Raw genomic sequence first — 13997 nt, forward strand, 5'->3', positions numbered from 1 at the left:
TAGATAGATAGATAGATAGATAGATAGATAGATAGATAGATAGATAGATAGATAGATAGATAGATAGATAATATTCATTTTCTATTAAAATGTGTTTAGCTCAGATCTATTTTTTTCTAACCAACTCTTGAGTAAATGACTTTCTAGTAATGGTTACAGACATAAACACACACATGCAAACAGTCGTGTGAAACATACATGAAACATGTGGTCTGTTTTACACAGATGACATGAGAACCATGTGTCTTCCCCGAAAATTGGAAAAACATTTCATGGAATAGGATCAAGTGTTTTGTTTTCACCCTGTTTGTTATTTATTTTTCTATTATTTTTATTAGTAGTAGTATTATTTAGGTGACATTTATGTTTTTATTTTTTTAATGTTCCGTTTTAATTATTTTTTATATCATATTATTATTATTACTATAATTTCTCTTTAATGTTTAGTAGGCCTATATGTGCTTAAAGATTGCTAGATTGCTTGTCTCTAATCCTGATATTAGAGGCCCATTTACTGTATGTCCTCAGCCACCTGAAGCCCTGTGACATACTGGATGTATATCAGACTCTGCAGTGTTGTTGTATAGTATCACCAAAAATAAGGCCAGCTAAATTACAAACAGCTGAGTCATCCCTGGCATGTGGGTTCATTTGTTGTCCCAGTGAAATGCTGCAGCTCTTCTTGTGCGCTGTGTCAAAACTGAATCCCAAAAACATTTGACCAGCACATTTGAGTCAAAGAAATCTTCCTTCCTCTCTTACTAAATAATCGGTTAAACTAAAGTTAAGACAAAAGCTCACATATGAACAGGTTTGTAAATGAACAAAAAAGGCAAGGTGGGCTCTAGAGCTGTACTGTGCTCTACTAACCTTTCAGTGACGCAGTGGCTGACTTTAATAATAGACTGTATTTATAGTGTCGTGGAGATTAGCTGATACAAGATTCTTGGTATTCAAGAGAGAACAGAGTGGTGACGAGGGCTGCCGGCTCGGTTTCATTTTCATGGTCTGTAGGGGAGGTCACTGCAGACTGGTTGAAGCTGGTGCAGTGAGTTGTTTACTGGTCAGTCAAAGGTTACTCACGCTATGTTCTCAAGAACCTGTTTTTAGCATCAGCGCGAGAAAGCAGGCGGAAAAAGCTGCCTCGCATTTTTTCAGGAAATGTATGAATCTAAACTTTCAATTGCAGCAGGAAAGTTAAATGTATTATTGCCTTTTATCCCTCATGCTACCAGCATTGCCTGGACACTTGGGACACTTTAATTCAATAATAATAAGAAGAATTATTGTTAATAGCAGAAAGTGTGTCATGGGTCAAGGATCTTTTCCAGCTCTTTAGTAAACAAGGCATTTCCCCAGCCTTGTTTACAAAAACAACCTGTGATTTATGAGAAACTTAACACGTTTTATTAAATTATTGCAACATCATACAGCAGTGTGTGTCTGTGAAGAGACACACAAACTGGCAGTGTCGTGCACAGACTTTTTGAAGGGCAGGGGCGAAAAGGAAAAAAAGGGCACATATAGCGCGTCCTCGCCACTGAAGAGGGCACTTTAGCACACGTTTTGGCCCCCATGAAGATACTTTAGCACACGTTTTGGCTTCCAAGAGGTCACTTTAACGCGCATTTTGGCTCCCAGGGGGCACAACAATTGCCCCCCCCCCCCGTGCACACCACAGAAAACTGGATCTACAGAGCAGTATACAAGGGAAACACTGGTGGTAAATGAGGAGGATTAGCACCACAGTTTTGAGGATAAACCAACAGGTGAAAGAGTGGACATCGTTTTGCATGGTCAACCAGGTCTTGACGTAAGCTGACTGAGGTCGTGACCTGGAGCTGCAATGGAAACTCACATGTATTCAGGCATGCACTGTCCAGAACTCCAACACTTTTGTCTCCCGCCTCTTAACACTTTCCACTCAACATCCAGTCCCCTCTTTGGGTGCTGTAGTTTGTCTGAACAGATGCCAATGAATGGCTGCATGATTGGATACAGATGCTACGTGCATCCACCCACCCTCACTCATTGAATGGATTGGCTGAGAAGCATGGCGGTTCCTTAGCTTGGAACATTTTGTGACTTTACTACTCGCAGGGCGGAGGGAGGAGGGAATTCCTAGAGCTCCTTCACTAGTTTTGCATTTTGTAATGGGCCAGGGGCTTTGGAAAGGGGACTTGGAAAAGGATGTAGTGCAAATGTCATCCACTACAGAACTCGTCAGCCAGTCAAATGCCCCATGAAAACACTCAGGGAATCCAGACAGGCCTCTCTGTCTGATTGGCCACATGTAGACCTGCAATATCAACCAATAGAAACATGGGACATGCTGCTTGATTCAGTGTAATATGCATTAAATATATATTACATGTACATGTGTTATATGCATCACAGAGCTAATATCTCCACATATCAAAGTTTAAAGGACATGTAAGCTCCATGCAACTTAAATGCATATACATGATATTGTCAGTAAGTGAATTTGACTGTGAAATCAGCTGTGAAACAGTAGAGCAATTTTAAATGTGATATGCGCTCATAGGGTGTGAGTCAGGAGCTGACTGCCGTATAGGAGACTGAGCAGATCAACAAGTGCTCAAATATCCGTCTGCGTCTCGCAGACTCTGGTAAACACGGGATTCACATGACAGGTGTGTTCATGTTGTCAGGCTGCCCTGCGGTCATGTGCCAAAGGTGCCTATAAATTCAGGAGCTTCCTCGTCACTGCAACAGTAAGTGCACAGCACGACACGAAGACACTACAGAGGAGTCTATATTCCCACCACTGTTCTGGATTATAACTTTACTGGAAGACTTTTCAGGTAAACAAGGAGTGATTTTTTTAAAGAAATAATGCAGCTTTTCAGACTCTGCTTATGTCACTTGCTATTTAAAATATAAACCTAATATATTATCAATAAGTATTTGTTATATTAAATCACTATTTTTGCATGTCTCTTTGTATGTCTGAAGTGCAATGTATTAATTATTATGATAAAGCCATTGATGAAATACATGAAACCAACATGCAAAATTCCCCTTGAAGGAAAATCTTCTTCACACATGTGGGTGAAAAATACTTGTTTTGTTTTTTTCAGTGTGTGGTGGTATGCTGGCTGACTCCCTTCACATTGAGTTTATGGCCACAGGCATTTCTACAACAGAACCACTTCCAAAGACCAGTGTTCTTCTTGAGAAAACTTGAAACTTTTTTATTTTATCTTTTTGCTCATTTACAGGTAAGTGCATGTCCAGTAAAAAAAAAAAAAAAAAAAAAAAGCATAAATAAATGCATAAATAAATCAATAAATCAAAATCAATATATAAAAAAAAAATCACTTGTTCATGCTCTGATTTGACAAAAAAACAAAAAAAATCCCCAACTGATTAAATGTGGAAAAATACTATCTTGCTGTCTTGCTGAATTGCGTAATGATTTTTAATTGGTTTGTTCAGTGTACTGTATGACACACAGTGAGGTGTTGGGCAAATGGCATTAAGAGCAAATTTTTCCATCTGTGTCATTAAAGCAGGTGTAGAAATGGTTGGCCCGACACCCAAAGACATGGTGCCCTCCGCGGCTGTCAAGTTCTTCGGAGCAGGCACGGCAGCTTGCATCGCTGACCTCGTTACCTTTCCGCTGGACACCGCCAAAGTCAGACTCCAGGTTAGATGATCATTGCTCAAGAAGAGGCCTTGACATATTTTACGTTTTGTTCCAAGTGTCTGTGATGTAACCTGCAGCTAACAAGCTTTGAATGGTGTCCCATTTAGATTCAGGGGGAGGCTGCTAAAACCGAAGGGGTCAGCACATTGAAGTATCGTGGAGTATTTGGCACCATCAAGACCATGGTGCGCACGGAGGGGCCCAGGAGCCTTTACAATGGTCTGGTGGCAGGACTCCAGAGGCAGATGAGCTTTGCCTCCGTCCGAATCGGTCTTTACGACTCCATGAAGCAATTCTACACAAGAGGCACAGAGAGTACGTTTCATAACTTAGGTGTCATTGTTACGTGAGCAATATCTTCTTGCTTGCACCAACGTGACTGACGCAAAACACTGTTCACAGGCGCTGGGATTGTAACTCGGCTCATGGCGGGTTGCACCACCGGAGCCATGGCCGTGGCCTTCGCACAACCAACAGATGTGGTGAAGGTGCGTTTCCAAGCCCAGGTACGACTCGCTGATGGTGGGAAGAGATACAACGGCACCCTGGATGCCTACAAGACGATTGCACGAGATGAGGGAGTAAGAGGCCTTTGGAAAGGTACTAACGATTTTTATTTACAAATTTAAAACATGGCCTCTATTAACTTGCCATGAAAACTGCTTCCACTGTTTTTTGAACCATCCTCTGCTTTTCTTCCAGGCTGCATGCCCAACATCACCCGTAATGCCATTGTAAACTGTGCTGAGCTGGTGACCTACGACCTGATTAAAGAACTCATCCTCAAGTATGACCTGATGACAGGTGAGGCAAAAAAAAAAAAAGCAGAGGTATCTCTCTCTAAGTGATGCAACTTCTTACACAAACAATATCAAACAACAAAATATCAAATACTATTGTGAATGAATGTGACTTTGCTTCTGTTTCCCCTCAGACAACCTGCCCTGTCACTTCACCGCTGCTTTCGGTGCAGGCTTCTGTACAACAGTTGTGGCTTCTCCTGTGGACGTAGTAAAAACACGCTTCATGAACTCAAGCACTGGTCAGTACAGCAGCGCAAGCAACTGCGCTCTCACCATGCTGAAGAAAGAAGGACCCACAGCTTTCTATAAAGGGTAAACACACACTTATGCAACAGTTAACCATATAGGAATTAAATAATGCGTTTGCAACACTTGTTCACTTCTCTGTCGTTTGTCTCCTTTAGGTTCATGCCTTCTTTCTTGCGACTGGGGTCCTGGAACATTGTGATGTTTGTGACGTATGAACAAATCAAACGGGGAATGACCAACGCACAACGGTACTGGGAGTCCCCTTTTTGACCTCTGCTCGTCAGAGATATTGGACTTGACGTCACCACGACGCAGCGGTGACCTGTAGAGAAGAAAGCTTGAAATGGTTCGGACGTTCCATGATCACGATGCCAAAGTGGCATGGAGTTGGACATTGAGAGCTCACGCTGTGCAGACTGACCCCAGAAAGTTGTGGCTCTTTGCCTCATTGAATTCCTGAATGGAGACTGACTCTGTGGGCATTGTTGAAACACCAGAACGATTTCAGGATTCAACTTTAAAGACAACTGCAATGCAATTATAAGTATTTATTCAGGTTTAGAGGACAGTTGTGAAAGGCTAATTCCATGGGTTTATGGTTTCTATTTATACTCGAGCCTTTGTCAGCCGACTGTTCACTTTGAGGGAAGATGTTCATGTTTACAAGAAGGAACAGGGAGTTCGTATGAGTGACGTTATGGGCAGGTTAGAGCAGGTTTTCGATGAGAGGAACAGACCGACTGGATCGGCACAGACCTAAACTGTGATCACTTTTATGTTTCTTACTTTGTCTTCTGTAGATTGTTTACAGTATTTACCATTACTTGTGGTGCATGTGGTCAGGGATCTATGGGTCTATCTATAGTACTGCTTATTCCAAATAGCATGATTTATTGCAGGTCAATAAATCATACAATAGAATGAAATATATGTAGCAGACAATGATAAATAATGCTATAATGAATAAATAAAAAAGAAACTTTCTTAAATCTGTGTCTTTCTTATACAGTATCACACAATCCCTGAAAAACAGTTAAAATATTGGGGTAAGTGGAGGCGAAAAAAATCATGGGGTGAAATAGAAAAATATGAAGCTGCTTTATAACATGGTGGAAGTCTCAAAGGTAAATGTGACACTAAAATGAAATTTATTTTTTATAATTTGATGACTAATGTGAGACGAGGATCCCATTGGTCCCCCATGAACCAGCACAGTTATTGGACTCGTCACCTGCTCCTGGTGCCTGTTTCACACTTTACACTGGCACGCGTACAGCTGCACGTAATGTAGGACAGCATGTACCCAAGCCATTCATTCGTGACATTGCAGTTTACAAGTGTTTCACAGGATAAGACTCTATTCATACGGGGTTAACTGCAGCCACTGTCACTGTTGGAAAATAAAATGTATTTCATGAATATTCATTATGTTTTGTGGCTTTGTTTTGATGATGCAGTGTAGTATGCATTAGTATTAGGGTTATATCAATGAAGGATCAGGCTACTGGGGTTTTTGTGGGCCCTACTAGGCTATGGGCCCCTACAATTGTAATAATCTTTCTGCCCTATGCAACAGCCCTGTGAAGTGCAGGAACATGGTCATGAGATACTGCATTTTCATGAAAAGCTGTGGTAGAATGGTTAATAGGTCTGAACATGCGGATTTGATTTGCCGTTTGCTGTACTTTGTGTTCTTGTATTTTCACCATGACTCAGCACTTAATTGCACTTGCAAGCCTTCGCTCTGCTGTTGTCTGTGCTCTCTGTGGCTCAGGTCGAGAAGATCATCCACAAATCTGTGGGTCTGCGGTTTGGTGCCCGTCTCCTCCAGTCTGTATTATAAAGTGCCCTCAGGCAAGATACTGAAGTTGTCTATCAGTGTGTGGATGTGATGTGTGAATATGGTAATAAGTGCTTTGAGTGGTTATAAACATTGAATGTATGTGAATAATTCACCTACATACATCATTTTTTAAATAATAAGTTAGGAAATCCAATTTTATAATGCAACTTTTATTTCCACAAAGTAGGATGTCTCACCAATCACAACAGTCACTTTTACCATTTGTTGTGATGCCGGTGGTTTAAAGTATGTAATGTAATGTAGAGGAAGGTTATCTACGAAGTCAGGAGTAGTTACAAAGAGAAAACAGACATATGTAGCCACAGGCTGTTTGTCACACAGACACGTTTACAGTCTGCCCATGGGACCAGCAGGAGCCCATATAGATAGACTGGGGGTGGGGCCCTACCAGCAACACATGCCATGCAGTGATGTAACAGCAACATGGCAGTATTTAAAGAAGCAGCTCTGTTCAACGCTCTGCTGCATCCCATCCATTCATCTGCTCAGTTTCGGCAATTCATTCGGGTGCTCCCACTTTTTACCTGGAAGTTTTACTTCTACAAATCAGATAACGGTACCATCAACCTCTGTGATATGATTTTTTTCTTCTGGAGAAACTGATATTTTTGACAAAAGTTTGTTACATTACTTTGTTGTCATTTTTATTCCCTTTCCCCCAGGACTTGGAGTATGATTTTAAGGCTCATCACTTTTGAAAAATATTCTATGGAAAAACAAGGAAACCAAATTATAGCTGGAACAAAGTTCAGCCAGAGGGACACCTTTAGAGAATCCTGATCTCTAAAGTTTCTGCCCAAAACCAGCAAAAAGGTAAGATTTAATGTCCTATACTTCAGATTTCAGGAATTAAAATTAAAATAATTATTTATTTGTGCTGTTAAATTTGCTAAAAAAGATTTTAGCTCACACAACATTTTCCTGTACTGAAGAGCTGCCTTCTTTAGGATCTACCCTTTGCTTTATGGGAATTTTAAACAAGCTGCCCAGCGGTTATAGTGTAAAGAGATACACAAAGGACATAAAATCAAGTAAAAAAAAAAGTTTTCAATAAAACATATTCTAATGTCTGGTATTTTGTAATGTGCTAACTTTGTAGAGACTCAGTTTCATGCGAAATACATGAATATTTAGATGAGATGTGTTCTGGGTCTGTTTTTTCTTCAGATATTGGAGGAGCCTCTTGTTCTGTCCACATTAATCAGCTGCACTTCAGTCCTCACATTGATCTAAAATAATCCTGAAAAATGGTTGGATTTGGACCTGCAGATGTGCCCCCGTCTGCAGCTGTGAAGTTTGTAGGAGCAGGAACTGCAGCCTGTATAGCAGACCTGCTCACCTTTCCCCTGGACACAGCTAAAGTGCGACTGCAGGTATAGAAAAAAAAGAGAAGCAAATAATGTGCAAATATTTCACGTTGACTTCCCATTAGGTGCCAGATTCTCATTTTACATGTGCACATTATGTGAATTTGACATTTTATTTAGCTGAACCTTTATTAACTTTTATCCTGCACAGATCCAAGGGGAGGTCAGAGCCTCAGCGATCACTGAGAAAGGGTCCGCAGTGAAGTATCGAGGGGTATTTGGCACCATCACCACCATGGTGCGTACAGAGGGGCCCAGGAGTCTTTACAGCGGACTGGTGGCAGGACTTCAGAGGCAGATGAGCTTTGCCTCTGTCCGCATTGGTCTCTATGACTCTGTAAAACAGTTCTACACCAAGGGCTCTGATCGTGAGTATATCCATCACTGTATTACAGTTGTTAGTCTATAGCTGAGGGCGTCCTGCACCAATCACCTCCCTCCGTTCTGTTTCAGACGCGGGCATCGGCAGTCGGCTGCTTGCTGGCTGTACCACAGGTGCCATGGCAGTTGCTTTTGCACAGCCCACAGATGTGGTTAAAGTCCGCTTCCAGGCACAGGCCAGATCCTCAGGGCACGGCAGACGCTACTGCAGCACAATTGATGCTTACAAGACCATCGGCAAGGAGGAGGGCGTTCGTGGGCTGTGGAAAGGTAGCTTGAGCTTAATGTGGTTCTGTGGGTGTTGAAGGTTTCTCCTAATTTCTCATGATAAATGTTTTTGTCTCTTACTCTCATGCAGGTACTGCTCCAAACATTGCACGTAATGCAATTGTCAATTGCACAGAACTGGTGACATACGACTTCATCAAGGATACACTTCTTCAGTCCACTCCCCTGACAGGTAAAGCTATGGCTGCGCCAACATGAAATAAAGCCCCATTGTCTTCCTTCCTGGTGTAGTAACGTTCAACCTTTATCGTCCAGACAATCTGCCCTGCCACTTTGTGTCAGCCTTCGGTGCAGGATTATGCACAACAATCATTGCCTCTCCAGTTGATGTGGTCAAGACAAGATATATGAACTCTGCTCTCGGCCAGTACAGCAGTGTCCTCAACTGTGCAGCTGCCATGATGACCAAAGAAGGACCACGTGCTTTTTATAAGGGGTAAGATAGACTGCACGGTGAATATTAAAATGGTTAATGGATGATTATATAAATTAAAGGAGGGTGATAAGACCAATGTACTGTAAACAAACCATCAGCTATAGCTATGAATGGACTGCTATCAATCACACTATTTTCCTGTTTTTCTTGAGGTTCATGCCATCTTTCTTACGTCTGGGCTCGTGGAACGTAGTGATGTTCGTGACGTATGAGCAGCTGAAACGGGCCATGATGGCTGCAAATCACAACTGTACAACGACACTGTAATCTACTGGCTGATAGTGATGTTGTTTACATATTTCTTTACCATTTGTTACCTCCCAGTGTATACTCAAACTCAAAGTATCAAAATTATGCAAATTGTGTTCAAACTGACAATTACAAAAGAAAATGTAATAATTTAGCAAGACATGTATTAAAATGTGATCAATAATTAATATTAATATTGCTCTTATATTTATTTTAGAGCTTGTTTGATCAGATATTTTCTGTCAGCAGAGAGCTTCTCAGGGAACTCTATGTCAAAGGTAATGATGAGGTTTCCTCTCTGTGAAGGATCCTGGGACAGCGGCATTCCCTCTCCAGTCACCACCTTTTTGTACGCGGGGCTGAGGTGTTAATATAAACAAATCAGAATTAGAAAAAAATATATTGATCAATGACGATGATGCACAAACCCAAATCATATCGCTGTAGAAATGCCCCAGTTTACAGTTACAGATCTATAATTTCTAATGCGAATCTCTGCTCCAATTTTAATGTATATTCAGATTATTCATTTAGTTTTTGGAGCATCTTAGATGAATATCGAATAATTAAAACTGTAAAATACAGTGTTATAAAAATGAATATTGTTATCATTCCATCTTGGCTCCAGTATATGAAAGCACTTACTGCACTATGTCATTGATGGGAATATTGAGCAGCCTGCCATCTAGTGTCTCCACGTCCACAGAGAAGCCAGTCAAGGCCTGTGGGCAAGATTTTCTTGTTTCAGTGTTTATTCTGCTTTACTCAAATCTTGAAGTTTGAAACTCTCCAACATGACTCACCATCTCCAGAGTGATCTTGGCCTTGTAGATCAGGTCATTGAGCTGTCTTACAAACACAGGATGACTCTTCTGTCGCACTATGAACACCAAATCTGCAGGGATGCTGTTCGGACCCTAAAGGTAAAACACATCAAGATGACTGTGCTGCAGTCGGGCCGTTTCACCAAAACACAGCTCAGCTATAATTTGTTGCTATATATAGTTTTGATTACAGTCATAAAAGAATGTCTGAGGTGCTTGACAAACATCTACACAGAGTATGGGCTCAATGTAGGATAAAAAACCTTCTGAGTTTGTAAAGTGATGTTCACAAATTATTCTAAAATGTGTTGTTGCAAATCAATAAAACTGAAATGAAACTAGATGTATAGACATTTTTCTGCTTTATATCCATACAAACATTTTAATCATTTGTGGACATCACTTTACAAGCGCAGAATCTTATTGACTATAATTTGCTCATATTACAGTAAAGAGGGATCTGCTGAGGCCACCTACTGGTGACAGTGAAGCATTATAGCACTTGAACAATAAGCAATAAGCAGAACAATTGAATAAAACTTTGGAATTTCCCAAGTAAATATAAATTGCTTACCCATTCATATCGACATTTACCTCATTCTTAAATTATTTTCCATTTCAAAACACACCTGTCCACACCTGCACTATGTGGTCAACTGTTACCAATACTGTACTCAAGTACTTATTAAGAGCATTTATAATCGGACCAGTGGAATAAAAGCAAATTGATCAGATATAAAAATGTAGTACAAAATGACACATTCAGGTGTCCAATGAATAATTAGGTAAATTGGCACTTCCCTTGTGGTTGAAACAATATTATCCCAAATAGTTAACCTTCTCCAATAGAGAATCCTATGTTATTATTCTCACATATTCTCACTTGTCTTACGCTGTTGATTGTCCAAAATGAATTTACACAATGCTGCATTATTATATAATCTGTAAAAATGTATATTCTTCACATGATTTTAAACAAAAAAGTTCATCTTTAGGAATATGTCTAGTTATTCTCATCCATAATATACATACTGGTATATTTGTCACTTGTGAGACCTCCCTCTAAATCCCACATCATACCAGTAGTCTGTATTATTTATAAATGAATCTCAATTTGTTATATTATTATATATTTGTTATATATTATATTAAGAATCCAGCTGTATGTCTGAGGCACCACAGGGTCGAGTAAATCAGCACCAGGGACAGCACCATGAATCAAACATACGGTAAATCCCCTCCATATATAAACTTTAATAATATTATTATTTAATAATAATATTGATAATTATATTCGCTTTCACTGGCACTGGGTAAAATGCCAATCAGTCCCTCTCAATCTGATTAGTCACACTGACAGAAGACTGCTGAAATAACCACATGCATAGTGAACAGGATAAAAATATAACATCATACTGACTAACGAGTAAACACTTCTATAATATTCCCTCAGATATCAGACTGGGTGAATTGTCTGTGACAGTCATTGCAGTTGACTTTAATGATCTCACACTCTCACCTGATCTCCCTCCTTGGAAAAAACGATTCTTGTGCCTTCTTTCCATCCAGGCTTCACATCTATAGACAGGATCTTGTCTCTGATACTCGATGTGTATCCATCCTCATTCATAATCTGTTACACAAGGATGATATATATATATTTCACACAGTGTAATTAGTTCAATGTAAATATTTTTATGTCAAGACATTTGAAACCCCATGAGTCACAGTGATGAATTTTAGGATGAGAGAAGATATTTATCCCATGTACAGAAGTTCTCACCCTGCGAGATATCTTCATCTTTTTTGTGCATCCGTGGAAGAGATCGTCCAGAGACAAATGCAGATCTCTCTCTATCGGAGAATCTTGTGTCTTCACCACTCCTGGCTGCAGGCCTCCAAGCTGAAGTGGGACATCATTTGTGTAGAAATCTAAGAAAATATATAAATAAATTCTAATTGAGGGAGTTATTTAATTTGAAAAAGCACATAAAATTTTTCATTGACTTTTTCTTCTCACCTGCAAATGGGTTGTCACTTCCAAAAAACTGCTTGAATGTTTTTTCCGGATTCTGATGGTAGGTGTATTTAGATGACCAAGCCCCACCACTACCATACTCAGGTGGGATGCCTCCTTTTAGTCCCTCATCACCAAACTTGTCATAAGTTGCCTTTTTTCGAGCTGTAGAAAAGGAGAATAGATGTTGATATGGACTCAACTAAACTGAACTGAACTGAAACTTTATTTATAGAGCACTTTAAAAACAACCAAAGTTGACCAAAGTGCTGTAACAAAAAATACCATTATTTAAAATACCATAAAATGCATAGACATGAACTAGCAGTCAGGTAAAGTTGATATGGTAACGCTAGTAAAAGGTGGATAATGTGAACGCTTTTATTGTTGTTTAAAGAAGCTTTATTAATTTCTGCAGAATTTGGTCAGTTTCTATCAATAGCTTTCATAATGTATTGTAGGATATTTGCATTTTGAGACATATAAGGACAGATAGGGGATCTGACTGTGACATCAATTAACATCGTTTAATTAATCACCTTTTGCCACAACAACATCCTCACTATTTATTTTAGAAACTTACGGTCACTCAAAACATCGTAGGCTTCACCGAGCTGACTGAACTTCTCGATGCTTCCAGCTTCTCTGTTGCTGGCCGGGTGAAACTTCAACGCAAGACGTCGATATCTGGGGCCAAAGAAAGAAAAGAAAAACAGGAAATGAGGAAAGTAATGACAGCGAAAACAATCCTGTTACTTGTTTTAGCTCCAGTAAGTTAGTTGAACGCCATTTCGAAATAAACTTGACAGTTGATAGTTCAACAAGACTTAACTTACGCCTTTTTTATTTCTGCGTCTGTTGCATTTCTGTTTATTTCCAGCGCGTCGTAGTAATCGTTACCCATCGCGGAATGAAATAGTTATAAATAACTTCAAAGAAATCTAAATGAGGATCGGTGATTGACAAAATTATCCTAAACAGTGATGAGAGCAACGGTTCGGTTGTTTAGGTTGGTTTCCAGGGTAACAGCTGCTTTGGGAACTCTCGCGAGATTTGCAAAAAATATTTGACCCCTGTCTGTAGTTTCAGAATTTGCGTTTGATTGACAGCTGCACCAGCTTGTGTGTTCATGCCTCCTGCCCTTTTACTTAGCCTATATTACTTATTTAGGATCATGTAAGTTTGTATGTATGTTTTTTTTTTTTTTAAATCCCAATTATGCAATTATGAGGGGGTGGGAGTTTATAAGTTTTACTTCTTCTCACTCCTTTTCGAATATGTATTCTATTTTTTTCATGTTTAAATGTTTTGTCATAATCTCTTTTTTTATTACTTTATTTTCATATTCGAAATAAACATTTCAATCAATCAATCAATCAATCAATCAATCAATCAATCAAAATGCTTGTTCCTTTAGAAAATGTATCACATGATAACACTGACATGAAGTGAACTTAAAGTATTTGGGCCCATGGTCTCTGAGGCAGAATTTGTCTTGCTACAAGTTTTTAATATTTCCCCTAATATGAAAATGTGCCACATCATCAGACGCTCAGGCATGATTGTTGCCTAAGCTCCATTCAGGTGCACCAGACAGTTCAGGAGCCCTGGTATAATGAATTCTGGTTCAATGGCATGGCATATTTTGGAGCCCTCATTAGTACCATTAGTTCCACATTGTTCCACCTTCTCTGCAATTAGTCAAAAATGTCTGCTGTGAAAAAAGCCTATTAGCTCAGCGCCAGCATAACACACCTGCAGGAGAGATAACCAGACAGATTACTGACCGCCTGTCAGTCCACATAACAGAAACAGATCCAGATGTCTGCAGCACTTGAGCACGAAATAA

The 13997-nt window shown here is 39.7% G+C and overlaps 3 protein-coding genes across 6 annotated transcripts; 2 read left to right on the plus strand and 1 right to left on the minus strand.

Moving 5' to 3' along the window:
• The first annotated feature begins 2731 nt into the window (after positions 1 to 2731).
• On the plus strand, positions 2732 to 5044 carry ucp3 (uncoupling protein 3). 4 transcript variants are annotated; one of them, XM_085797679.1, is made up of 8 exons: positions 2732 to 2825; positions 3102 to 3246; positions 3534 to 3670; positions 3778 to 3985; positions 4073 to 4270; positions 4373 to 4474; positions 4605 to 4785; positions 4878 to 5044. In XM_085797679.1, the coding sequence occupies exons 3-8, from the start codon at positions 3545 to 3547 to the stop codon at positions 4990 to 4992; spliced, it is 930 nt and encodes a 309-aa protein (XP_085653805.1). In that variant the 5' UTR covers positions 2732 to 2825; positions 3102 to 3246; positions 3534 to 3544; the 3' UTR covers positions 4993 to 5044. The 4 variants fall into 4 exon arrangements, with proteins under 4 accessions (XP_085653805.1, XP_085653802.1, XP_085653804.1 ...); XM_085797676.1 differs by having other exon boundaries at positions 3102 to 3242; XM_085797678.1 differs by having other exon boundaries at positions 3102 to 3242; positions 3537 to 3670.
• Positions 5045 to 7047: 2003 nt separating this feature from the next.
• On the plus strand, positions 7048 to 9495 carry LOC146974397 (dicarboxylate carrier UCP2-like). Its single transcript, XM_085797685.1, has 7 exons — positions 7048 to 7142; positions 7249 to 7959; positions 8105 to 8321; positions 8407 to 8604; positions 8693 to 8794; positions 8878 to 9058; positions 9211 to 9495. The coding sequence occupies exons 2-7, from the start codon at positions 7834 to 7836 to the stop codon at positions 9323 to 9325; spliced, it is 939 nt and encodes a 312-aa protein (XP_085653811.1). The 5' UTR covers positions 7048 to 7142; positions 7249 to 7833; the 3' UTR covers positions 9326 to 9495.
• A 6-nt stretch (positions 9496 to 9501) lies between these two features.
• Positions 9502 to 13177, minus strand: dnajb13 (DnaJ heat shock protein family (Hsp40) member B13). The gene is made up of 8 exons (XM_085797687.1): positions 12985 to 13177; positions 12732 to 12835; positions 12152 to 12313; positions 11915 to 12063; positions 11651 to 11764; positions 10111 to 10224; positions 9953 to 10029; positions 9502 to 9666 (listed from the first exon to the last, which is right to left on the minus strand). The coding sequence occupies exons 1-8, from the start codon at positions 13050 to 13052 to the stop codon at positions 9516 to 9518; spliced, it is 939 nt and encodes a 312-aa protein (XP_085653813.1). The 5' UTR covers positions 13053 to 13177; the 3' UTR covers positions 9502 to 9515.
• Positions 13178 to 13997: the final 820 nt, after the last annotated feature.

The sequence above is a fragment of the Trachurus japonicus genome, chromosome 14 (assembly GCF_045865225.1).
Source record: "Trachurus japonicus isolate A0001 chromosome 14, Traja_1.0".
NCBI classification, from domain to species: domain Eukaryota; kingdom Metazoa; phylum Chordata; class Actinopteri; order Carangiformes; family Carangidae; genus Trachurus; species Trachurus japonicus.